This window comes from Abramis brama (assembly GCF_963993115.1).
Source record: "Abramis brama genome assembly, chromosome: 8".
Classification (NCBI taxonomy): Eukaryota; Metazoa; Chordata; class Actinopteri; order Cypriniformes; family Leuciscidae; genus Abramis; species Abramis brama.
Genome location: NC_139970.1, coordinates 3,731,394 through 3,758,046, shown reverse-complemented (window position 1 = coordinate 3,758,046; position 26,653 = coordinate 3,731,394). Strand labels below are relative to the sequence as shown.

Below are 26,653 nucleotides of genomic sequence, written 5' to 3'. Positions count from 1 at the left end.
CCAACACAAGGGCAATATTAATGACTGCGTCGTCATCATCATCAAGCACTGTGAGGACCCCCATCTTGATGCCTTTCATCTGTTTGTCATCTGCATCAGTTGCCTGACAAAACAAAAACACCACTGAAATAATGTCCTGTAGAAAACTAGTCAATAAAGAGTGATGTCTATTTGTGTATGGCCTCTTTGCTATACAACACTACTAAAAGCTGAAGGTCTTCCAAGCTGCACTCACCAGGCATCTAGAGAAAAGCTTCTCAGTATTCTCCCGCAGAAATATGGGAAGACCTTCCACAGCTGCCTGTCTGCGATGACTTGTGATGTTAGATGTCTGTTTTGGAAGAATATAAAGACAAACAAATACTTTTGTTTAGCTCTGTGAAATGTACTTGTGCATGTGCACTTGTGCTTGTACTTGTTCCATTTGTATTCTCAACGAACACCACTAACCAATCAGTGAGTTGCACATCTTTGAAAACGAACGTTTAGGGTTGATTTAAAGACAGGTTTGTGAATGCATGTAGCTAGCCATTCTGAAGCATGGCAGGGCCGATTCTAAATCAGCCAAAAGCTCAAGACTGGACCAATAGTCAAAATTCTGGTGTCAAACACTCTATTTCATCAACCCAGAGAGGGGGCTCAAAGTGCAAAACCGTGAACGTATCCTTTAAATATTACTGTATTAAATAGTCAATCAAGATGGAACTCGCTCACCAATGTAGCTGATTCAAAAAAAGAATTAAGTTATTTTACATCAAAAGTGCAGAGTGCTAGCTTGGTAGTTCCTTCTTGATTAATGGTTTAAATATTAGTGGACAAACTGAAGAAAAGGCCTTGTAGTCAATATAACAACCTGTTTGTCAAGCATTTCCAAAAGGGTTTCCATCTCTCGACTAAAGGCGCCCTTCCTGGCACGATACAATTTCAGCAGACGAGGGGTAAACATCTGAAGGGCAGCTTTAAATGTTCCCATCAGGTCCTTGGTGGTCACACGGGTGAACTCTTGACAAATCTGAATGAAACAAATGCAATACAAATACAAGCTGATAGTGTGATTTCATTGTTATAATTAAGACTGCAAACTCAAAGCCATGATACAAATGAACCTATACACACTATTATGAAAAAAAAACATGACACAAATGTAAACAAATGCACCAAGTTCAAGAAAAAAAAAGATGCCTTACCTGTTCTTCAAGAAATAGACTGGGCCACCTCTCCAGAACCTCTGAGACCATGGGCTCCATCTCTACAATCTCCATTCTCCTAAGTTAGAATGTGATGTCCATCTTCTGTCTGATGAACTCCATGTCCTTGTTTTTCTTCTTTATGGCTTCAAACAGTGTCCATCCTCAGTGTAGCTTTCAAGATGATCTGGTACATGGTTGACCTCACCTCGTTTTGTTTTTTTCAAGGAAAACCTTCCCTCCGGACCACCATCCCCATCATCATCATCTCTTCTTCGCCTGTTGACACCATGATCATCCGCCTCCTCCCTTCTTGATTTCCTGTTGACACCAACCTCATTACATCCAGCTTGACGTAGTTTTGATCTGTTGTTCCCCATCTTGTACTTTATGCTGGTTGTCCATCCCGCATATCCAGTATCACCACCAGGCTCTTTGAGTCAGGGATGTTTGTTGACAAGTTCAGCAGCAACAGAATCGAACTCATGTTTTTCAGGGTAGGCTTTCACAGAAAATATTTATTGTGCCAACTTGTCCGGAATCTCTTTTTTCACATCTCTGGTTACATGTAAACCCTTCCCTAATATTTCAAACGTGTCATTCCCCTTGCGGAGTATCAGTTCAACATCATATGAGAATTCGGGTACTGGGAACAGAGTGGGCCACTGTGAAACGTTTCTCCTATACGTCCGCACAACTGAAGATAAGCTGTGGATTGAGTCTGGAGATCCAATGATGGCTGTGTAAAGGGAAGAGATGGAGGATGACCGAGTTGGTGTTGGAGGTGGTGGTGATGGCATGTCCTCATTGCTCCACAGAATATGCAAGACAGCCTTTTCTGAAGGTAACTCTGCTATGTCAATCAGGTTGCAAACTGCCTGGCCAAAGTCTGAGTCTTCATACTGTATACAAAATTCACCCACAAGTTAAAGTTTTTGACGCAGTTCATTGTACAGTTCCTCTAAAGTTTCAGGAGCTTTGGTCAGCCGAATCTTACGGACGAGTTTGGGATTTATGTGGACCAGAAGCAACAAAGCCTGTGAGGACAAAAGAAGAACAGATATTTGCATGACAGTTTAAACTGAAGCCATATACAGTCATGGCCAAAAGTATTGGCGCACCTCAAGAATGGTTGGTTTTTAAGCAAAATTCGCACACTTTTGAAGGTTTTTTGATACAATAACCAAACCAGGATATTTTCAATAGCTCAACACAACTGAAACAACAATTGGTTTCCCCAAATATAACAGAATATATCACCAAAATACTGCGGGAAGTGAATACTGCATGGTCGAAAGTATTGGCACCCTTCACAACAAGTGTCTTTTGCCATGATAAAAGCACACTTTTCATTGTTAAAATCCAGTGCTAAGGTTATGGGTAGTCAGACGTCAGCTGTGGTATCACACCTGAGAAATATCAGCCCATTTCTAATGGACAAAAATCTCCAGTTTACTCTCTGTTGGTTTATATGGACAGTATGAGGTTTTCTTCAAGTAGAATTGAGTTTATTATCCTTTAGAAATGGGCTTATACTTCTCAGGAATGCTACCACAGCTGACGTCTGACTATCCATAACCTTAGCTGTGGATTTTAACAATGAAAAGTGTGCTTGTATCACTGCAAAAAGACAGTTATTTTGAGTGCCAATACTTTTGACCATGCAGTATTCACTTCCCGCTGTATTTTGGTGATATTTTGTGTTGAATTTGAGGAAACCAATTTTTGTTGTTTCAGTTCTGTTGAGCTATTGAAAATATCCTGGTTTGGTTATTACATAAAAACACCTTCAAAAGTTTGTGAGTTTTGCTCGAAAACCAACACATCCGCAGGGGTGCCAATACTTTTGGCCATGATTGTACCTTGAACACTTAAAATCAAGTCATTAACACATGACAAAATTATGAAAACATACAAATTGAAATGTGCTTACCATTTCAATTTACTGCAGTAGCCAAGCCCTTGGGGTCACCATCAAAGTTCTAGCAACTTGGTATGCAGCCAATGGGTGGTAGTCGTTTAAAGTCTCTGGATCCAGGATCTCTAAACCTGAGTGACAGTTATCAATGAGTTGGTAAGACCGATAATGTTCCATGTACCAAGATGATAACCTTGTGGTAACAAAATACACTTTCCACCAATATGTGTAGTATTCTAAAGAATTCTGGCAGTTCACTGCATTCACCCGCAGACACTATCATGTCCCTCACATACTGGGTCCCATATAAATGTACTTCTTTGGCAAGAGACACATCATTTTCATTTGGGTACTTCTTTTCTAGTACTGTCCTGAGCTTTTCATCTAAAGATGATATTTTCACTCTATCTACACTCACCTAAAGGATTATTAGGAACACCTGTTCAATTTCTCATTAATGCAATTATCTAATCAACCAATCACATGGCAGTTGCTTCAATGCATTTAGGGGTGTGGTCCTGGTCAAGACAATCTCCTGAACTCCAAACTGAATGTCAGAATGGGAAAGAAAGGTGATTTAAGCAATTTTGAGCGTGGCATGGTTGTTGGTGCCAGATGGGCCGGTCTGAGTATTTCACAATCTGCTCAGTTACTGGGATTTTCACGCACAACCATTTCTAGGGTTTACAAAGAATGGTGTGAAAAGGGAAAAACATCCAGTATGCGGCAGTCCTGTGGGCGAAAATGCCTTGTTGATGCTAGAGGTCAGAGGAGAATGGGCCGACTGATTCAAGCTGATAGAAGAGCAACTTTGACTGAAATAACCACTCGTTACAACCGAGGTATGCAGCAAAGCATTTGTGAAGCCACAACACGCACAACCTTGAGGCGGATGGGCTACAACAGCAGAAGACCCCACCGGGTACCACTCATCTCCACTACAAATAGGAAAAAGAGGCTACAATTTGCACGAGCTCACCAAAATTGGACAGTTGAAGACTGGAAAAATGTTGCCTGGTCTGATGAGTCTCGATTTCTGTTGAGACATTCAGATGGTAGAGTCAGAATTTGGCGTAAACAGAATGAGAACATGGATCCATCATGCCTTGTTACCACTGTGCAGGCTGGTGGTGGTGGTGTAATGGTGTGGGGGATGTTTTCTTGGCACACTTTAGGCCCCTTAGTGCCAATTGGGCATTGTTTAAATGCCACGGCCTACCTGAGCATTGTTTCTGACCATGTCCATCCCTTTATGACCACCATGTACCCATCCTCTGATGGCTACTTCCAGCAGGATAATGTACCATGTCACAAAGCTCGAATCATTTCAAATTGGTTTCTTGAACATGACAATGAGTTCACTGTACTAAAATGGCCCCCACAGTCACCAGATCTCAACCCAATAGAGCATCTTTGGGATGTGGTGGAACGGGAGCTTCGTGCCCTGGATGTGCATCCCACAAATCTCCATCAACTGCAAGATGCTATCCTATAAATATGGGCCAACATTTCTAAAGAATGCTTTCAGCACCTTGTTGAATCAATGCCACGTAGAATTAAGGCAGTTCTGAAGGCGAAAGGGGGTCAAACACAGTATTAGTATAGTGTTCCTAATAATCCTTTAGGTGAGTGTAGTTTAAATACAAAAACCTCCTGCACACAGGCACTGTATGTAAAACATACAGTAGATACAAGATAATTGAAGATGAATTGATCAAACAAACAATTTGTTGTGTGTGTTGTGGATTTTTAAGAAAAACGTTTGTTTCGCTTCACATATTCAATTTAACAGCATTAGGTTGAATAAGTTAAACTTTGTAACTGAACAGCCCACATAGTTTTGATGCTTAAATTATGTTCTAAATTAAACAATCCTTTTTCATCATTGATGCGAGTAAAAGTATCCTAGACGTCATTCTAGCGTTATGCACAACCATGCTATAATTAGCCAAGCAACTATAAAACTTTGAATTTACACAAATAGGCTGAATTACCTGTCGAGAAGAAAGCAGGCAACTTCAGCGTCCCTTTTTAAATCCTTGCTCCTCATGAGCTCTTTCCATCTGGGAATAGTCACTCCAATATTTACTTTGGTCTTGTTGAATTATGGGGTGAGATTTCGGTCACAATTCTGCGCGCGCAAGATCACATTTTGAGCGTGCAAAAGGGCATTTCGCACGCGCGTGAACTGAGTTTTGCGGAGAAATGTTCGTCTCGCAGATAAGAAAATATTGCGAGCGAACGAAAATCAATTTTGCATTTAAAATAAGTATTTGGATGTGCGCGGACGTTCTCTTTCGCGTGTGCAAAGTTTCACTTTCTTGCTCCTTTCATACCAGCCGTGAGCGCTCTCTAAGCGCAGACGGCTCACTTGCTCAACACAACTCAGCGTTACAATATGCCATAATTCCAGCCAATCAGAGATAAGACTGCTAAATTCTGATTGGCTGGCTTGAAAACCAATCACAAGACTCCCTGCATCACCGACTGCGGAAGAGAACTAGTGCAGTTGAGTAAAGTTGGCAGTAAATTCACAGATTCGAACTTCCCGGGTCAATAACTCGTGAGCTAAACGTTGTTACTGCACAAATAACACCTCTTTTTAATCGTAGTAATGTAGACAAGCAGCTACAACCTAATTTTCCTCCAAACGAGCTTTCCCTCGCAGTGGACAAAATACATTGATCTCTACGCGCAGGCGGCAGCGAGACAGATCCGAAGGGACCGTCTGAAAAGTGCAAAACCCGAAAAGCGTTACTACGAAAACAGTCAATAACTTCACTGTCACACACTATAGTGTCATCAAATTCAGTTCACACATCACTGCTGTCCTGATGGTTATACTACAACACTTATTTTGTATAAATATCGTTTTGCATATTTTTTATGATTATTATTTATGAAAAATATTCAAAAACTTCACTGTAATTCACTGTATTGTTGGCAAATTCAGTTCACACATCACTGCTGTCCTGAAGGTTATACTACAAGACTTATTTTGGGAAAAATATAGATTTTAAATTGTATATATTGTAAATGTAGAAGTTTTATGATTTTTATGAAAAATATTCAATAACTTCACTGTGATTTACTGTATTGTTGCCAAATTCAGTTCACACATCACTGCTGTCCTGAAGGTTATACAACAACACTTATTTTGGTAAAATATATATATTTTAAATTGTATATACAATTGTACTGTAAATGTATAATTTTTATGTACTGTATTGTTGCCAAATTCACTTCACACATCACCGATGTCCTGATGGTTATACTACAACACTTATTTTGGAAATTTTTTTGTTTTTTTAAGTTGTATATATACAATTGTAAATGTATGATTTTTTTTAATGATTTTTATGAAAATATTCAATAACTTCACTGTAATTCACTGTATTGTTGCCTAATTTAGTTCACATATCACTGCTGTCCTGAAGGTTATACTACAACACTTATTTTGGGAAAATATATATTTTAAATTTTATACAATTGTAAATGATGTCTTTTTAATTCTTAAAGCGAAGCTTGAATTTTCAGGTATGTTCCTCCTTGGCTAATGTATTTTTAAGATGGAGGCGCAACATGGCTGCCGCTATTCGAGCGACTCACTCGTATGTATTCTAAATGGCAGATTCTACGCTTACGAGAATACTTGATTAGTTGGTGGAAGTAATTACACATGAATGAGCACATATAATTTAGAAAGAAAAAAGTGATTTTTTCTAAAAATCAACTTAAAAAATTACACAGTGTAGCTTTAAAGAAAATCAGATTTTATTTTTTTCATAGTATCGACACTTTCATACATTTTCATTGACACTTTATTTATTGCTGACTTTATTAAATCATTGTAAATGCTTAACAGGATGGACATCTGTCACAGACAAATATAATAATGTTGTAATCAGAAGATTACAGAAAAGACAAACACACTGAACCACAACGACCAGGTGACATGCAGAATAATTAGCCTACTTTTTTTTGTCAATACCTTTTTAGCATTAACATTAACATTTTTTTTTTTTTTTTTTGTTATCTTCTACTGATTCTTGTGAAAGATATACTGTATGCATTTCAATGCTGACACATGTGAATTGTGCTTTAATAACTCATTCAGTCTTTTTAGTAATTCTCAATCTTTTTCATCACATAATTGGACAACGTATTAAAATATATATTTCACCATGAATTCCCATGACATCATCTATTATATATATTTCTATGGACTGTGGATATTGGATAACAGATTGAACAGGACTTTTATTTTGGTCTGACGATATGACATCATAAAGCTGCGCCGTGCTCCTGCAACTCCTGCAACAAAAAGGTTTGTGGTTTTACGCATTTAAAGAGTTTAAATCGATATACGTCGATTTGATAGTTTTTACAAGAGGTATGTGACCATGTAAATACTGAACATTTGTAAAATGGTTAATAACAATATTACTTTTTTCGTGTGAGTAAAGCTTATTAGAATGTGAGTAACAGAAAATTTGCGTCTCATTTCGCGCACTATATCGTGTATCAGTTTATTGTAAACACGAATTCGGGTTTTGGAAAGTGGTGATGGAGAAACGGAGCTTTTCGAGTCAACTGAATCTAATGCTTTGCCAAATGACTCACTGATTTGAAGCGCTTGAATCACCGCGCGCTGACGAATCCTGCCGCTCAAAACAGTGTAAAAATACAACGAAAACACAAATATTATGATTAATAATGACAACTTTCATGAACAAATCGCAAATGTTTTTATGACGACGTAATCTGTTAAAGCTACAAAACATTAAATATGAAGTGTCTGTATAATTTGTTTTTTTTATTATTATTATATTGTAGCGCTTGTTTTGAGTGATTTTTGTCTAGTCAGTTTAAGTCCATTAACTCTGACTCTGACTGACTCCCTCACCAGTGCGCTGAACTAGAGCTGATTGAGACGCACTCAGAGATTTACTGTGGATTTATTTTTCTTTCTGTTAATTATTCTCATTTTAAACATGACAAATTGTCCAAACACACAGGAAAACTCCTGGAGAAACATCTGAGATCCACGTGACAATATTATAAAGATGGCGTTTATTAAACAGGAGAGTGAAGACATAAAGATTGAAGAAGTGTTCAGCGTGAAACATGAAGATACCGAGGAACAAACAGGTTAGTTTCATTCGGTCCTTAATAAAATGATCTACAGAAATTAATGATAGAAGAATGTCATATGAGTGTCCTTATTAAAGCGGTTTTATGTGACATGGAGCGGATCTTCTCATGTGGACAGTTGAGATCACATGACCAGACACATGGAAATTAAGTGTTTCGGCATGAACTTTAGAGGACCTGTACCTTGCATTATATGGACTAGATATAGGCCTGATAGTGCTCCGGCGCCACGCTGGATTTCCGGCGTACAGACGTGTCTGTGAAAAAAAAAAAATAATCAGGTTCACGTTCGCGTGGACGTTCACAATTCCCAAGATCTGAGAGGCGCTTTCACTAAACCACACCAGTAAGCCTACTTCAGCCAATCGGTAATAGGGTAGGGGTTGGTCTTGGGTTTTGGCCAATCAGATTGATTCAGCAGTCACTCCACGTGTGAATTTCTTTTGTGTTTCCCATACACTACGAATGTGTTTCCCACACTGGCAACGTGAAACGTAGCCAAAGTCATGGAGTGCAATGAAGCCAGGGGAAGACACCAAACTTGTCGATAAAGACATAAAGAATAGAATTGAAGAAGAATTGAAAAGGAAAGGTTCTGCTAACCCAAAAACCTTTTCAAAAAGGAATAAATAAAGGAAGGGGAAAATGTTTTCTGTAGTAAACTGTTGCTTATTTTTATTTATTTCTCACTGTTTTTTCAGTTCTTGAAGCACTTTAAATTATTGCCAAGTATTGCAGAGTCCTGCACGGGTTCGGGTACCCGCGGTGACCCGCAAATTTTGCTCAAACGGGTGAGAAATATCCAACTGTGTCGGATACAGGTGCAGGACGGACACAGGGGAAACACGGGTTTAAAACAATCATGTGCAAACGAAAAAATATTTCGTCACCACTTTTGAATAAGAAACAATATCAAGACTATAAAACTCGTCAAAAAACGCGCACACACTCAAACCACCTGACTGCACATCACATTTTTGACTTTATTGATTCTGCTTTTATTCGTAATGCAATGGACCGGTCAACGGGACATAAATTAATCCTTAAAGAATAGGACTTTATGGGACATTTGCACAAAAAGAATAAATAACTTACCGTAGCCTATTTTATAAGTCGCTCCGGAGTCGCATATCAGTCAAAAAATGCGCCACGAGGAAGAAAAAAACATATATAGCCTAAGTCGCACTGGACTAAGTCGCAGTTTTTTAGAAATTTATTTCACACAAAAAAAAAAAATTACAGACAGTTCTCCGCTACCGACGTGAGCGCTCTAAAGCGGCACTAAAAGAATGTTTTAAAACTTTAACAGAGACCTCAAACTGAAAGCACAAAGCCTGTCTTTAAATTTAATTTCGTTTTGTATTAATTGTATCTTAATTTTAACCGATGTTTCATCAACAAATTGCCAAATTAAATTGGATTTAATAAATAAGAAGTAAATATAGGCTATTAGAAAATAGATAATCAGGACACGGAGGCGCTGGCGAACCTGGAGCTCATCTCATAAATGAACTGAAACTTAGCGTAGGCCTATAAGGTAGCCTATTGCCTCACAGAACTGAGACATATAGATAGCTTGAAATGTCTACTTTTATCCAGAACAATTCAAAACAAAAGAAAACAGACTGCGCTGCTTATGTAATTCGTATGAAATGTGCATTTCTCTCTGGCGCTGCGAAGATCGCGATTCGTCAACTTCATCTGTCTAGCCGACACTGACATATAAAAAAATAACTGTTTTATTAGTAAACAATTAAAATGTCTCCTGCTATATTTTACATATTTGCCTGTTCCTTACAAAACACTGACAGTGGGGTTTTTGACTGGGTTTTTTTTTTTTTTGAGCAGCTGCGGACAAATTCTTTCGACACACACACACAATATTACATCACACTCTGCGCTTATGTTTTAAAAAGATAATTTAACATATAAATAAAACATTTTAAATAGCCCACTTAAAGTGTTTATTACAAATAAATGACTAAATGCTAAAAATTAATACATTTTAATGAACAAACATATGCGTTGCATTTACAATTCTGTGAAAACAGGGGGTGCTGCAGCACCCCCACTTCCCGCGGCCTTTCCAAGGAAGCACGCAGATAACTGTGGTAACAAACCAAGCAGTTCTATCAGTATTTTTCAAATTTAACACTGTTAAGTATGTGTGGTGTGCAGGGCGTGTTTGAACCCCAAATTGTCAGCTGATGTAGGCTAGACGAAATTGCGTGGCAGATATAGTGTTGTAGCCGCGTCTGTTATTAGGCTAGGCTAGGGCCTACTCAGTTTTGTGGTAACGTTAGCACTGTTCTTCATGTACCGGCCTTTTGACAGCTTCGGCTGAAGTTGTCCTTGTGTTAATAGTCGTGTAATAACTTCTGTATGACCTGGCAATAAACACTTTTATAAGTGTGTGTGTCTATAATGTGATAGTCTAAACTGATTTGATTTCGGTTGTGGGTCGGGTGGTCGGTTCTATTTTTAGCGGGTCGGGTCGGGTGCGGATTTTAATTAGTGCTGCTGTCGGAAAACGGGTCGGATTCGGTTTTAAGCACTGCGGGTACGGGCGGGTGCGGATTTACAATATCGGACCCGTGCAGGACTCTAAATTATTGTTCTCTTAATAGCAAATGGTTTTGAATAAACAAATTGAGTGTTGTATTACATACGGTTTTGTTGCACAGTTAGTTTAAAAAAATATTTAAAATAAATGGTGCATATTTTGCAGAAAAATGAATATCTCCTTGTTCATGCCCTTAAGTCAATGGTTAGGCTACTAATCAATTCCTAGTTTACTTTGGAGTATTATAATTGCCACCCACTGACATTTCTTGGTATGGCTGTAGTATCTGTAGTCTCATATACAAGCAATAATGCAGGTAAGTGACTAGTTAAAAGGAGGGATGGATTAATGAACAGGCTACCAGGCCCAGGGTCCCAAGAGCGCTGGTGCTCTACACAAAGATGCTACTCTAATATAGGCTTGTATTGGGTTTATTCATCTCATGTCTGAATGATGTCCATTTATATTCACAAAAGTCACCAGAATCTATCATTTAAGGAACTATTTATCAAAATGTTCTCCCAGGGGAGCACACCCCTGGATCCTGCTTGACAATTATTGTTGATCAGGGCATATATCTTGGCTTAGGGGCCCGCTTACCTCCCAGGGAAAAAAAGTTCAGGTCTCAGGATTTGTTTCTATTATCACCCCTGTGATATTCTGAAGAAATAAAATCATGTGAGTAAATGATGAGAGTAAATTAATTTTGGATGAAGTATCCCTTTAACTATCACCACAGCCCCATCAAGTACCTTTCACTAAACCAAAGATTAAAACCAAAAACAGTAGGCCTAATATTAATGATAATGTTTACATTTTTTGAAAGGTGGCCATTATTACAATATTGTTGGGGAAAAAAGTAGTAGTTACAATTATTATTCTGATGTATTGACATCCATATTATTTTAAGTCCTAAACAAGTCAGTCATTTCATTTGACATGAGATCGCTGCAGTTAGCAAATTACAACAAGCCTACAATCCAAATGTTTCTACATTTTTTTTTTCTCATTCTTTAGGCACTCTGTAAAAAAATTACCTGTAAATTAACGGTAAAATACTGGCAACAGGTTTTCCAGCTGTGTACCATACATATTCATTACCGTAATCTAAATTACAACATTTCTGTAATTTAAATGTAAAATACTGGCAGCAGGGCTTCCAGCTTTGTAACGTAATCCTGCAGTTTCATTACTGTATTCTAAGTTACTCTTTATTAACTTTAATATTTATATCTGTACTTGTTTAATGTCTTTATTTGTACAGATAAACTGGTATTGTAATAATTAATTTAGAAGATTTTCCCAAGAAAAAAACAGCTCGAGAGGGCATTTATTTTATAGCACACAATTTAGAGACAGTTCTGAACAAAAGAGCAAATCAAAACTGAACCACGTCCAATAGAATAATCCATATTTTGTGTTTACCTAAAAACAGTCTTTAAGAAATAGTAAATAATGTGGAAACCTTTGAAGTTTATTTTAGTTTAATAAAAGTCAATAGAAGTCAAAACTTGGATTTGGTACAGGAACAGGCCAAGAATGTGCTTGGGGTGTACATTCCGTAAAGAATGTGAAAATTAACGTTTTGAAGTCCAGTGTTTTAGTTAGTTAAAGTCCAGTGAAGTCAAAACCTTGCAAGTAATTAGAACAGGAACAGGCCAAGAACATTCCAGAATCTTCAAATTGATGCAGGTGTAGTCTGAAAGATAAAAAAAAATGAAGAATTTAGATTAACTTTAAGGAGAAAGTAAATGGGGAGACATTTTGAGCTTAAAAAAGAGATGGCAGGCTTTTTTATTACCAGCATGGTACAATGATGCCTGTCACAAAAAGGGCTTTACTGCACATAACTCTGGGTTATTGTTCTTTCTAAAACCTATTTTAACAAAGGTAAACTTAAGGTAAACTAAACTTAAACACATTGGCCCTCATTTATCATTCTTGCGTAGAAACGGGCGTATATGTTGGTCCTCTCACCGCCTGATTTATGAAGCTGTGCGTACCTTTGAAATCCAGGTGTACGCAATACCTGCCCTTGATAAATGCCGCGGCTGAAAACGATCGTCATTAGAATAACACGCCCCTATATATTCAAGTCTCCACTTCCCCCACGCCCTCATTTTACGCCATGGACACACGGAAGACGGCAAAGAAGAGAAACTTGGATGAGCAAATGACCTATCACAATGCATTATTTTACAGCACGTGTTTTGAAACAATTAGCATTTAATTTCGTATCATGTCACATGTATTGGGGTGTACAATAGTGATGATGATGTGATGTGGAGTACCATTCATTCACATTAAGAATTGCATGACAATTTGTAATATTCTTCTACTTATTATTATGATTTTTATTATTAATGATGCTTATTGTTATTTAGAAGTTATTATTATTATTTGTATTATTATTAGCCTATTATTATTTAAATGAAGAAGAATGTCATTTTTATTATTTTGTCAGTCTGAATTATTTTTTGGTCATTGAAAGCCTTTCATTACTGAACCCAGTCCGTGCACACCTGCCGGGTCTAACCCTGGCCTAACCATCGTTTCAAAGAATAGTACAACGGCGAGCGCGTCGAGTATAAACGCCTCGTCGTTTGGGGAGGTGCGCGCGCAGTCTGCGGAGACTCACGCTACGGAGCCAGGCGAAAGTATAAACAAGGCTTGAAACGTCAGGTAAAGCGCACAGGCTCGCAACTGAAGGAATACATATGCCTACTAATCAAATGCTTTGGTAAAGTCACACAAATTAAACACTGAAGTCCATGTTGCACAAAAATAAACACTGAAGTTTATAATTACTATGCTGTTGTTTTTTTACAGTGGGTCATAATATATCATATCTTTTAGTTTGTCGGTTCGTTTTGTGGTGTTAGGAATAGTTTTTCTGCGCATTTCCGCACTGACTCAGAACGTGCGTACACCACCTCCTGAGCTGGCGTAGGATTTGAGCGTGCCGTACGCCAACGTCCATAATGATAAATCTCAAAGTCACCGTGGTTTTGGGTGTACGCCAGGTTTACGCTGGAAATTTGGTGTACGCACTTTTGATAAATGAGGGCCAATATCATAGCCTTTATGGGTCATTAGCAGCATTCATAATCAATGGAAATGACACCACAAATATGCAAATAACCCCTGGGAAAATTATGAGCAATGCGAAACATGGATCAAGATAGAAAAGACCCAGGGTTAAACAGTTAGTTCATCTAAAAATAAAGCTGAAACATACCACAGACAGATGTTGCTGGGGCTTGGGAGGGTGTCGTAGGTGGACCTTATGAGGAAACTCAGCCTGGCTTGGGGGATCTTCCACATGTCGGCCGAACCTACAGTCCTGCTTATTACTCCTTCCCAGGTCATCCAGTGTCCTTGCTGGTGTTGGCTAAGGGCTTTGATCTGATAGGTCTCCTCCTCTGTCCTGACCACCTCGGAAATCAATAGCTCTTTCTTCTCCTTCCTTGTAACTTTGGACCACATCTTCAGAGCAGTCCCCCACCCCAGGCCAGTTCTCCCTGACTGTGTCCTGCCAACAATTTCTTGGTGTTTCAGCCTGCTGATAGCCTGGTCGAATGCTAGATCTGCCCTCCACTTGCAACCTGTTCGGACTGGGGCTTTGGTGTTCTTCACAGATGGGTCCGACAAGTCCTTCAGGCCATCCTTTATCCAAATATTTTTGGTTTGCAGTAACCGCAAAAAAAAAAGAAAAAAAGGGTCGGTAGGTAGGTCAATTTTTTTTATATATATATATATATATAAAAAATATATATAAAAAAGTATATTTTTTTATTTTAAAAAATCTGGGGGGGTTGGGGGAGAACATTTTTCAGCGATGTCTAGGGTCTGTTTACACCAGGCCACTTCATGCGTTTTCTCAGATCGGATTGCAATCTGATTTATCAAAACGATTCCATTTACACCTGGTTACATAGGCTAAATGTTTTTTGTTTTTTCTGCGGATATATATCCGATCTTCAATTCCCGCTATATGCAGATTTAATGGAGTGCACGTCACCGAAAGCAACAGTTATGAGATACATTATTTTATTGATCATCAGCTAAAATTTCTGAATCAAAGCCCGCAATAAGAGAAAGCGGAAACAGCCCTGATAAGATAATTTCGTTTCTTTACATTTAATGAAGATGATTGTGTGTTAAGCGTCTGCGACTTACTTTCACTTTGATTTGCGATAGCACGTTGATGCTCAGCTTCTCATCTGCGGCGATGCATGTTGCAGTAGCGTCGTCATATCTGACTAAAACATGACATATAGCCTATAACACGCTCTTGCATGTTTATTTTTTAAGAAACCATATTCAACAACATATAAAAATGAAATAATCTTTAGAGTAAAGCCGCAGCAATCATTACCAAGCGCGAACCATTGACAGTGAATGAAACGAAGCGAACTTAGCCTGCAGGCCGTAGTGTGACATGCGTAAACCAATGGTGTAAACATAATCATAGATGACGCGCCACAGGTTTTTATTTAAAAGAAAGAATGTAGCTTATGTTTGTATGTAGGTCTAGGCAATTTATATTCACAATACTTAACTAATATTATTTTATTGCATTTGTATTAGTTGTTTGAAGAGTTAAAAAAAATCAGTCGGTCTTAACGCAAGTTTACAACCGGCAAGTCGGTCAGACTAAAAGGGAAAAAAATAAAATAATTGGGTCGGTACTAAATTGACAGGGTCGGTCGGGTTACGGCAAACAAGAATATTTTTAAGGATGGCCTCAGCTCTAGAACAAGCCTTGCCTTCTCCTGTCTGTAGCCCAACAGGATTGACCTCAGTGGCAGTTGAAGTGCATTCCTCCCAAACAGGCCAACACTGGAGAGGCTCCGGGGTAAGCCCAGCCACTTCCTGATGTAGTTGTTGGCTTTTGAATCCATCTCAGTAAAAAAAACATACTGCCAAAGGCGGCAATTTCAAAAAACTAAAGTTACTTCATAAAATAATCCAACAAACGCACTTATTTTACATTTCCCTCTATATAAGGGTCACTTTTTCATAATGAAAGAACAAAAATATGCAACCAGCTGCAAACACGCACGCACATGTGTAAGAAATTGTAATTTTAGAAAACGGTTCAGCCGTCATTTTCTGCTGTAAATTTACAGCAATTTTTTACAGTGCAGTTTCACTTGTATAAAAATTAACCCCTAAGAAATGACCCACATGCTCAACCCAGCTTTTGAGTTTCTCGATTCCGGTGATTAATTTGAGATGGATCCTCTTCCAGGAGATGCCAGTTTTGAATTTTTGCATTCCGCCATTTGTTTTTAAACAATCCAAGATCAACAAGTGCATTACATGGTGACAGTGTGTGCGTGCATTCGATACAGAGCCAGCGTGAGCTTTCGCATATGTATTTAGAGGTTATGTTTTGCTATTGGCCCTGAACATATTTATTTTTGACCAATTGCTTTCTTAAGTTCAAAAGCACTCTGTATGTAACCATCATAGAGTGAAAGTTGATAATTTGCACGTGTTTTTAAAAGATACATTTTTATTAATTACAGTAATTAATTATTTACTTATTCATTATTTACTTATTCATTTATTTACGGTAATTTGGTTTAATTAAAATAATCTCATTATTGTCTGCACGGAGACTATTCCATTTTATTTATCCATGACAAATGCATTTTTTTATCATTTATAAGTGTGGTCCAATTATTTGTTTGCATTATTTAGGCATTATTTTATTTCTTTGTAGAGAGGCTACACGAGGCCTCCCTGTTAGATCATCCCTAGAGCTGGAGGCACTCCCCTTATTAGGGTCCCCTTTTTAGATTGCCCAGCCTCCTCAATGCTTTAAAGTACTGTGTAGATCCAGGATTGAGTAGAGTTATTCCCCTCATTTGCAAGGGTTTAATAAGTGTTATGCTGAGTTCTACTCTCTAGGATGCCCGTCCCTATGATCTGGTCTGTGAGTGACTACTTCCACTATTGCAGTGCTCCCTGTAATGTGCCTCCACTGGTGAGGCAGATAATGTGAGAGACTCTGTTTAGGAAACAGACAGGTTGTTGGCAAGATCGGTCAGTAAATTAGACCAGGTCAGCCTCTCTGGTGGCATGTGGGGTTGAATTTGTCCTCATCAGAAAGTGACTGGACGGGACTACTTCCCCTGTCCATATTCCCTTAAAGGAACCCCTTCCATGGTAGTTGGTTCCAAACCTTTGAGCGGCCGTGGTCGGCCTTCATTGTTTTGGAGGCCTCTTTGAGGCTTATAGCTTGGGCAGTGGCCGTAGGGAATACTGTCACTGACTGCCTGTAGGTGAGTTCCCTTTTGAAAGGGAACATCTCAGGTTACGCTCACCGTAGGCTCACCCTGTGGTCTGTGATGGGGACACTATACTTTCAAAGACCACCGTCCTTGGATGAGACGTTAAACTGAGGTCCTGACTCTCTGTGGTCATTAAAAATCCCAGGATGTCCTTCGGAAAAAGAGTAGGGGGTTTAACCCTGGCATCCTGGCCAAATTTGCCCATTGGCCTTTATCCATCATGGCCTCCTAATCATCCCCATATACTGATTGGCTTCATCACTCTGTCTCCTCTCCACCAATAAGCTGGTGTGTGGTGGGCGTTCTGACTTTGTAATGTCAGTAAGAGAGAATAATAATACAGAACTAAACTTTTAATTTAAATAAACAAAAACATTTAAATATGTCAGTGTTGCTTTGGATAAACAATATATAAAACTGCCAACTGCTTTTGACAGCGACTCAAGTCACAAGCTCAGCTTCTTGTTTGTCTTCTCACCGGAACACGCACAGCATCGGAGTTGCTTGCGCGTTCACGATAGCAGCTTGAGTTTCGGTCTGCTGAAGAGGTGCTTTTCTATGGCGAGCAACTTCTATGTTAGGCTTGTTCCAACGGTGACAAGTCAAAGGTCTGAAGAAGAACGATTCAGTGTAATTGCCGTTCGAAGTCGCTTCATTAACTTCAACTTCAAACTTGTTGAACATATTGTCATATGTACAGGAAACAGTCGTCACACAGTACAATAAAATTCTTATTCTGCAAATCCTTTAATTAAACTTTCAAATTCTGTATAAACTTAGACTATTAGCTCTTGCTCTGCTCAGAGAAAAACTGTGTGTGCTCTTTGGCCATGGTGAGCAGCCAATAGCAACGTTGCTGATTAATTTTTCTACCATCAATACATATCCCCTTTTAAACCAGAGAGACGGTTTAAACCAAAGAACGGACCCCTGGCTTCTTGCAGCTTTGTTACCGTTCGGTCAGACAGAACAAGAAGTCTTCCAAACACCTCACATGCTTAGTTTTATCTTGTTTTGCACAATTGAATGAGCTGGAGTTTCGGAAATTGCATTTGTTCTTGTTTTGCCTCCAGTGCATTGCATGTAGGGCTGTTGTGTCTGACAAGCTGCCCAACTGTAATGATAACCCGATGCACAAACAAGTGTATGCGCAAATCAGGCTACTGAGTCCTATTTCACCCATCCGGGAGAGTTTGCTGCCACAATGTTTGTGAATTATCATAAATGCATGCAGACACTTTCCCAGTTAGTCATCAATTAGTTAAGCTGTGAGGTTGTCAGCTAAAACTGGTGTTAACTTGTATTTGTCTTTTTTTGCTTTAGACCTGATGCCGCTGAAAGAGGAGAGTCAAGAACTGAACAATATGGAAGATGAACATCAACATTTCAAGACTGGAGAGAAATTAACAAAGATGGAAAAGACTCACTCACGAAGAAGAGCTCAGAAGACCAAACCTGACAGTTATTTCACTTGCCTTGAGTGTGGAAAAAGTTTCAGTCAAAAACGAAGCCTTAAATCCCACATGGTAGTTCACACTGGAGAGAAGCCTTTCACCTGCCAACAGTGTGAAAAGAGTTTCACTCAAATGAAAAGCCTTGAAGTCCATTTAAGAATTCACACTGGAGAAAAGCCTTATACTTGCTCTCACTGTGGACAGAGTTTTGCCCATAAACACATACTTATTTCCCACATGAGAATTCACACTGGAGAGAAGCCTTTCACCTGCCAACAGTGTGGAAAGAGTTTCAATCGAAACCAAAACCTTAATGTCCACATGAGAATTCACACTGGAGAGAGTCCTTTCACCTGTCAACAGTGTGGAAAGAATTTCAATCAAAAACAAAACCTTAATGTCCACATGAGAATTCACACTGGAGAGAGTCCTTTCACCTGTCAACAGTGTGGAAAGAATTTCAATCAAAAACAAAGCCTTAAAGCCCACATTAGAGTTCACACTGGAGAGATTCCTTTCACCTGTCAACAGTGTGGAAAGAGTTTCACTCAAAAACAAAGCCTTAAAGCCCACATGAGAATTCACACTGGAGAAAAGCCTTTCACCTGCCATAAGTGTGGAAAGAGTTTCAATCGGAAAAAAAACCTTAAAGCCCACATTAGAATTCACACTGGAGAAAAGCCTTATACTTGCTCTCATTGTGAACACCGTTTCACTCAAAAAAAAAACCTTAATTCCCACATGATAATTCACACTGGAGAGAAGCCTTTCCCCTGCCAACAGTGTGGAAAAAGTTTCACTCAAAAAAAAAACCTTATTTCCCACTTGAGAATTCACACTGGAGAAAAGCTTTACAACTGTTGTAAATCTTAGGTTTCACATTATCATTCACACTGGAGAGAAACTGTTTTTTGGAAGAAAAAAACGTTAACGTGATCAGTGTGGAAAGAGTTCCCTTACGAGAACGTTCTCTTGTACTGCGTTGCAAATGCTGTGGGAAAACTCCTTTTCTCGAGAATATTGAAGCCTTTATTTTAAAATGCATTGCACCTGCACAGCGAGAGCGAGCTGATTGGCTGTGCTGCAGCAACTGCACAAACCTATGGCTAGTGAGCAGGAGCGTGTGATTCAATAGGAGTGTTTGGCGCCCTGCCAGACTCGAGCGCGCCAAAATGGACGCATCAGGAGAGTATAAATTCAGAGAAAACTCGCCATATGACAGATCTATTCTCCTTCAGCTCTGAGACTCACCTCGTCGCTGACTTCTCCGGATTCAGAAGCCTCTCTCACCGTCGAACAGCTTCAGCACTTTGGCAGACCTCGCCAGCTGAACGTGTCCCTATGGCATCCAGCGAATATCCTTTATAAACAATTCCATTTCTAAAAGAGCAGAGTGCGTTGTTGCAAATGCGCTCCCCCGTGTCTTACAGGCACACCCAGTGCGCTGTTTGTCTCTGCCTTTTAGTCCCGCCAAGGCCGGACCAACGACAAGGCAGCGCTCACTAAAGGTGGCTGCCTTTCCTGCGACAGTACCCTGTTGCAGTTCTCCTATCCAGACTCGCTCTCGCTACGTCAGAGAGCGAGCCCGTCCACCTTCCGTCTTCGGCGCCCCTTGAGCCCTGAAGGAAGAAGCGGCGCGAGCAGAGGATCCACGAGCGCGGTGATCTGAGCGCGTGCACACCGGGTCCCCCCCGCGTGCCTCGCTCACACCAGGATCTGAACGAATTGACACCAGAGCAAACATTGACGCAGAGCTTCTCCGCGTTATTTCTTGCGCTGTCGACGAGCCGGGTCTTTCTGCATGACCTAGAACGGACACTGAGTGAGTTTTCAAATCTGCGTCACTCATCAGCGAAAGGTGGAAATAGTGTTTTAGTCACGCCGAGGCCGGACCAACCATTTCTCAGTCCCCCCCTTAGCTCGGGCGGCTGGAAATGCCAATATTGCAGCAAATGAGCCTGTTATAAAGCATGTACACCTGCAAACAATGCCGACACAAAACATGACGCTCTCTTCTAATGCTCACTCTAACTGTAAGTTTATGTAATTTCCCCCTGTGGCTCAGTGGTGAAATCTAAAGCTTTTTCGTGCCAGAGACCCGTGTTCGAATCCTGGCTCTGGCGGCAGGTGAAAATTATGCTGCTGTCTTCTCTGAGCACGTGATTAGCTTTCTTACGTACAGAAAGCGATTCCGCCCCTCGCGCCCTCCTGTTCACTTGGCGGGGCTCGAGTATTTATGAGCCCACGCCGGCCCTGCCCCGCGTGACTCACATTTTACAGAAACAAACTCATTTACACCCCTTCTGTGGCTCAGTGGTGGAATTTTAGAATTTCTCGCTGGAGACCCGAATCCGAATCGAAACTCGGCTGCACTGAATCGAACAAGCTCGCGCCGGCCCCGCCCTGCGTGACTCACTCTTTTTGGCAACGTCCGGAAATGGGGTTGGTCTGGCTCAAATTGACCCCACCCCCCATTTAATCCCAGCAATATATGCTATATTCCCTAGTCCCCTCTTCTCAGGTGGCTGAAAATATTGATGTTGCAGTCAATGGGCCTGTTATTCATAACATGCACGCCTGCAAACAGACGCTGGTTTTACGGTGATTCAAATAGAGCACAAAAGGGAGCACTATTCTGTAGGTTACATGCCCACTAAAAAGTGCGCACCCCTACACACAGGCACTGTTCCCACAATTTCAATCTTCCCCTGACTTCTATATCTTCTATATGTAGCGCGTGTGCCTACTGTTATGTATGCACCCCTACACACAACCACTGTTTCCACAGTCTTAAACTTTCCCCTAGCTCATGCTGGAAGTTTAATAAACGTAGCGCGTGTGCCTACTGTGATGTATGCACCCCTACACTCAAACACTGTTTCAACAGTCTCACAAGCCGGCCGGACCTCCGGGTCCCAAAAACATGGATGTGGCTCTCTCCCCCCTGAGACAGCGGGGAATGCGCACTCAGAATTGCCTCAACGACTGGCTCATACTGACTCAGTCAGAGGCGGAGTCTCTTACTCACAAAGACTGGCTCCTCGGCCATCTAGAATGCCTTGGGCTCAGAGTGAACCTTGCCAAGAGTACCAGCCAACGGATCACGTTCCTGGGAACAGTTCTCGACTCTGTACATATGAGAGCATGCCCCTCACAAGACTGGGCTCTCTCAATCCAGCGTCTCGCTGCCTCGTTCAAAGTGGGCTTTCTCGCACCCTTCAGAATGTTTCAAAGGGTGCTGGGCCTTATGGCCTCTGCATCGTCAGTACTCCAACTAGGCCTACTGCGTATGCGCCCCCCTTCAGCTGTGGCTGAAGCCACAGGTTCCGGCTCATGTGTGGCGTTTGGGGCACCTACAGATCAGGGTAAACCAGCGCTGTATCAAAGCCCTGGACCCCTGGAAGGACGCCAGCTGGTACCAGTAGGGCGTGAGCATGAGTCCCGGGGAATGCGCATTCTGAACTACCTCACCGACTGGCTCATACTGACTCAGTCAGAGGCGGAGCCCCATACTCACAAAGCTTGGATCCTCAGCCATCTAGACGGCCTTAGGCTCAGGGTAAAAACTTTTACAAGAGTATGCTGTCCCCCAGCCAACGAATCATGTTCCTGGGAACAGTTCTTGACTCCGCACATATGAGAGCATGGCCCACACCGGACCGAGCTCTATCAATTCAGCGGCTCGCCGCGTCATTCAAAGAGGGCTCCAGTGTACCCCTCCGAACATTTCAGAGGATCTTAGGCCTTATGGCTTCGGCATCATCAGTACTCCAACTAAGCCTACTGCGTATGCAACCTCTTCAGTTGTGGCTAACACCTCAAGTACCAGCCCGGGCCTTGTGAACATCAGGGTGGATCAGCGCTGTATCAAGCCCTGTACCCCTGGAAAAACACCAGCTGGTACCAGCAGGTTGTGAGCATGGGTCTGGTTTCAGAGAGAAGGGTCATTTCAACAGACGCTTCCAACTCCGGTTGGGGAGCCCTGTACGAGGGCAGGCCTGCCTCCGGCCTCTGGTCGAGCTCGGAGAAACGCCTACACATCAACTGAGAGCGTTTTTTCTAGCCCTAAAAACCTTCCTCACATATCTGGCGGGACACCACATCTTGGTCCGCACGGACAACATGTCAGTGCCCCGTCAGTGCTCTGAGAATATATTTGGAGCGTTTGGCCTCTTTCAGACAGTCTGAACAGCTCTTTGTATGTTTCGGGGGCCGCACCAAAGGGCTGCCGGTCACGAAACTCACAATATCTAGATGGATAGTGGATGCTATTGCTCTGGCATACACCTGACTGGGCCTCCCGTGTCCCATAGGTGTAAGAGTTCACTCCACAAGAGGCATGGCTTCCTCTTGGGCATGGTCCAGTGGAGTTCCTATCGAAGACATTTGTGCGGCGGCCGGCTGGTCCGCTCCATCCACATTTGCAAGGTTTTATAACCTAGAGGTCCCTGCTCTGCAGGCACGAGTTCTCTCTATCTAGGCCCTGGCTCTCCCGACCTAGGCCAGTGTATAACTCAGACACTCTGTTGTGACTTCACAATTCTATGTGGGAATGATATTCTAGGTCCCTGGCTCTTTCGACCCAGCCCTATGCATATTCTGAGTGGCCTTTGTGCTTCACTACATACTTGCATATCATTTTAGACCCGACGTTCTGGTCTGTGATATTCAGACTACTCTGTTATAGTCCCGGGGCTCCCTGGATTCTCAGAGTAGTCACAGGCGAATAGCACGGCATTTTAAATTGGGTTCCCACAGCGTTTGCAACGCAGTATGGGAAAACGTTCTCGTAAGGGAACGTACTTGGTTACTTACATAACCTTGGTTCCCTTAGAGATAAGGGAACGAGTACTGCATTGCCTTGCCGTGCTATTTCGCTCATATCAGGTGTTTCGCTTCAGTCGATATAGACCTGTCATATGGCAAGTTTTCTCTGAATTTATACTCTCCTGACGCGTCCATTTTGGCGCACTTGAGTCTGGCAGGGCACCAAGCGCTCCTATTTTCATTGCGCGCTACTGCTCACTCGCCATAGGTTTGTGCAGTAGCTGCAGCACAGCCAATCAGCTTGCTTGCGCGAGCTAGGATGCTCTCGCTGTGCAGCTGCAATGCGTTTTAAAATAAAGGCTTCAATATTCTTGAGAAAACTCCTTTTCCCACAGCGTTTGCAACGCAGTACTCTAGTACTTATCTCTAAGGGAACCGAGGTTACGTAAGTAACCAAGTACGTTTCACACGTAAAGTAATCCTTGACTGCCACATGAGGATTCACTCAGGAGAAGAACAGTTTGATGTCATCACCGTGGAAAGAATTTCAGTCATAAAAGTAGCCTCAACACTCACATGAGTCTTCACGCTGGAGAGAAACGTTTCATCTGTTAACTGTGTGGCAAGAGTTTTTCACAAAAAGGAAATCTTAGTACTTGCACAGGAGAGAAGCGGTTCACATGTTGAAAATGCTGTCTTTCTTTGAAATGGCATAATGTAACTGAAATAAAAAAACTGAATGGAATAAGCACATTAAACAGCATTATTTGCTTAATTTTTAGTGAGAGAATGAATTGGTAATGTTTTTAGTCTGGACTTGAATATGGCCACTGTTGGGGCTCATCTGGTGACATCTGGAAGTTTGTTAGAGCTGCATGTGCCTCACCACTGATCCTGACTCACTGCTAAGTGCTTGATGGGGACCACTTTCAGATAGTATTTACTAGGGCTGCACGATTAATCGCAATAAAACCACACACGATTTGGCAAAGGCTGCGATTATTTTATGTGCAGCTCGTCAGTGGAGTGCGGCTGATTGGTAGTAAATACTGCTCCATCTGAATGCCAGAGGGCGCTCTCACGCAAACACGATAAATATGCCCCGCCGCAGAAGTACAATAATGCGCATCATTCCAGGAAATCCCTATCGCTGTAGCTGAATAAACAGAAGATTGAAACGCTTTGATTAAACATGACTTATAAATCAACGACTGCCTTATTCTGTTAAGCGCAATTTATACTTCTGCATTGGACCTATGCCGGAGCCTCTACGCTGTAGGCAACACATTGGTTTTAATTTATACTTCTCCGTCGTTGTCCGCGTTGACGCACAATTACTCATGCAGAGGGACCATGTTGAAGACTCAAATTTCATCATTTAATGTTGTTTTTAGTATTATTATTACTTTTTATTAATATTCATAATCAGTAGTACTATGTATCTCTTTTATACTTTTTATATACATTCATAATCATTTGTACTCATTGTATTTTGTGAAGATGTGGGGGAAGAGAGACTTTGGGGAACTTTGAGTGTGTGCTGGAGAGACTGAAATGTATATGCAGTGTTTTCACCAAGCATAGCATAAGGGTATACATTCCTATGTTAATGGAAACCATATGTTTCTCTGGTAATGTATGTGTTCCTATGGTGATGTTTTTTTTTTTCTTGGTTAGAAGTATAAAGACTGAGCCCTTTGTCCGAAAGGCAGAGAAGATGATGAGAAACTAGAATGAGGACTTGTGTTGGTCCATTGCCTCTTCTCCCTATGTCTTATATAATTAAATAAATAAGAGATCTCTTGGCAAAATCACTGGTGTCTGTTTCCATGAAATCAAACAACAGGGGAAAGCAAGATTTTTAAATCAACAATGTGAAACCCGAAGGAGGGGTTCTAGCAGACCAATCACAGCGCTTGCGTCCGCGTAAAATTGATGCGTTGTTAAATTTTTGGAGAGGTGCGCGTCAGGGTATGCGCGCTAAACACAGCCTACGACGTAGCTACGGCGTAAGTTCGACGCAGAAGTATAAATTTTGCTTAAGAAGGCACATCATCTCGCAGAAGGATGCTCAACTATCGTTATGAAGTGAGTTTGGAGTAAATGCATGTTATTAAATGTTGTCTGTTGTTGGACAAGAGGTTCATAAATACTTATCCTGTTTTGGAAAGATGTTTGACGCGTGTTGTTTTTTCAAATGCACGTTATAAGTGACTCTAACTCACAGTGCTTTCAGATGGAGCAGCATTTACAGAGCCGTACATCAATGCCAAGCTGCGCATAAAAAATATTTTAAAATAAAATTTCAAATTTTAAAATCGCGATAAGCCATCTCGATTTAAGCCATCTCGATTTAAGTGCGATTACATGGAAATTGCGATTAATTGTTCAGCCTTAGTATTTACCCATTGCAAAATGAGTCCGGAGAGTAAAGAGATGAGATAAACGCTATGTTGCATGGTGGCGTTCACCATGGTGGCGTTCGTGGAACCATGAGGAGCAATTGATCATTTGATCGCAGAGATCTACTGGATTGACAGGGTCTGATTAAATCAGTAACATACTCAGGTGCTAGGCTATGCAGACACTTAAAAACATACAACAACGCTTTGTATTGAATTCTGTATCGTATGGGTAACCAATGTAGTTTAATTAACACAGGAGTAATATGCTCTCTCTTCGTAGTACCCGTTAAAAGTCTGGCACAGTTCTGAACAAGCTGCAAATGGGAGAGAGAAGCCTGACTCACACCCAGATACAACACATTACAATAATCCAAATGGGATGACACAAAGGCAAACAACCTTCTCCATATCTTCAATAGGGTACCTCCGTGAAGTTGGCACCCCATAAAACGAAATCATTTCCAAAACTATGCCATTCGTTTGTGCTGCGTTTGTGCTGATTTGTGCCGCAAAAACCAACGTTTGTGCTGGTTTCGTGTTTGAGATATTGAACATTATTTTTTGGGTTGCGTGACGCCACTCTCCACCCCATGTCCTTCAAATCGCTCCAAACCGGTGTCATTCGTTTGTGCTCGGTTTGTGCTGGTTTGTGCCGTTAAAACAAACACTGTATCTGTTTTCCTTTCGCAGATATAACTAATTTAATTCGGGAGCTGTGACGTCACTCTCCACCCCACCTCATCTAAATCGCTCCAAACCGGTGTCGTTCGTTTGTGCTCGATTTGTGCTGGTTTGTGCCGTTGAAAGAAACAGTGCAACTACGATCCCCTCTTAAACATAAAAAAATAAACTTTTTAAGTACAGTTACATAACTGTCCACCCCATATGGTCCAAATCGTTGCA

The 26,653-nt window shown here is 41.0% G+C and overlaps 2 protein-coding genes across 3 annotated transcripts in view; both read left to right on the top strand.

Annotated features, from left to right (window-relative positions):
* The window catches only part of LOC311088070 (uncharacterized protein), a 135,640-nt gene that overhangs the window by 44,576 nt on the left and 64,411 nt on the right, over positions 1 to 26,653 (top strand). The window lies entirely within an intron of this gene.
* On the top strand, positions 7,373 to 25,146 carry LOC311088065 (uncharacterized protein). Of its 2 annotated transcripts, none has more exons than XM_084121714.1 (3): positions 7,373 to 7,432; positions 8,124 to 8,256; positions 18,448 to 25,146. In XM_084121714.1, the coding sequence occupies exons 2-3, from the start codon at positions 8,172 to 8,174 to the stop codon at positions 19,449 to 19,451; spliced, it is 1,089 nt and encodes a 362-aa protein (XP_083977840.1). In that variant the 5' UTR covers positions 7,373 to 7,432; positions 8,124 to 8,171; the 3' UTR covers positions 19,452 to 25,146. The 2 variants fall into 2 exon arrangements, with proteins under 2 accessions (XP_083977840.1, XP_083977841.1); XM_084121715.1 differs by lacking the exon at positions 7,373 to 7,432 and adding an exon at positions 7,446 to 7,498.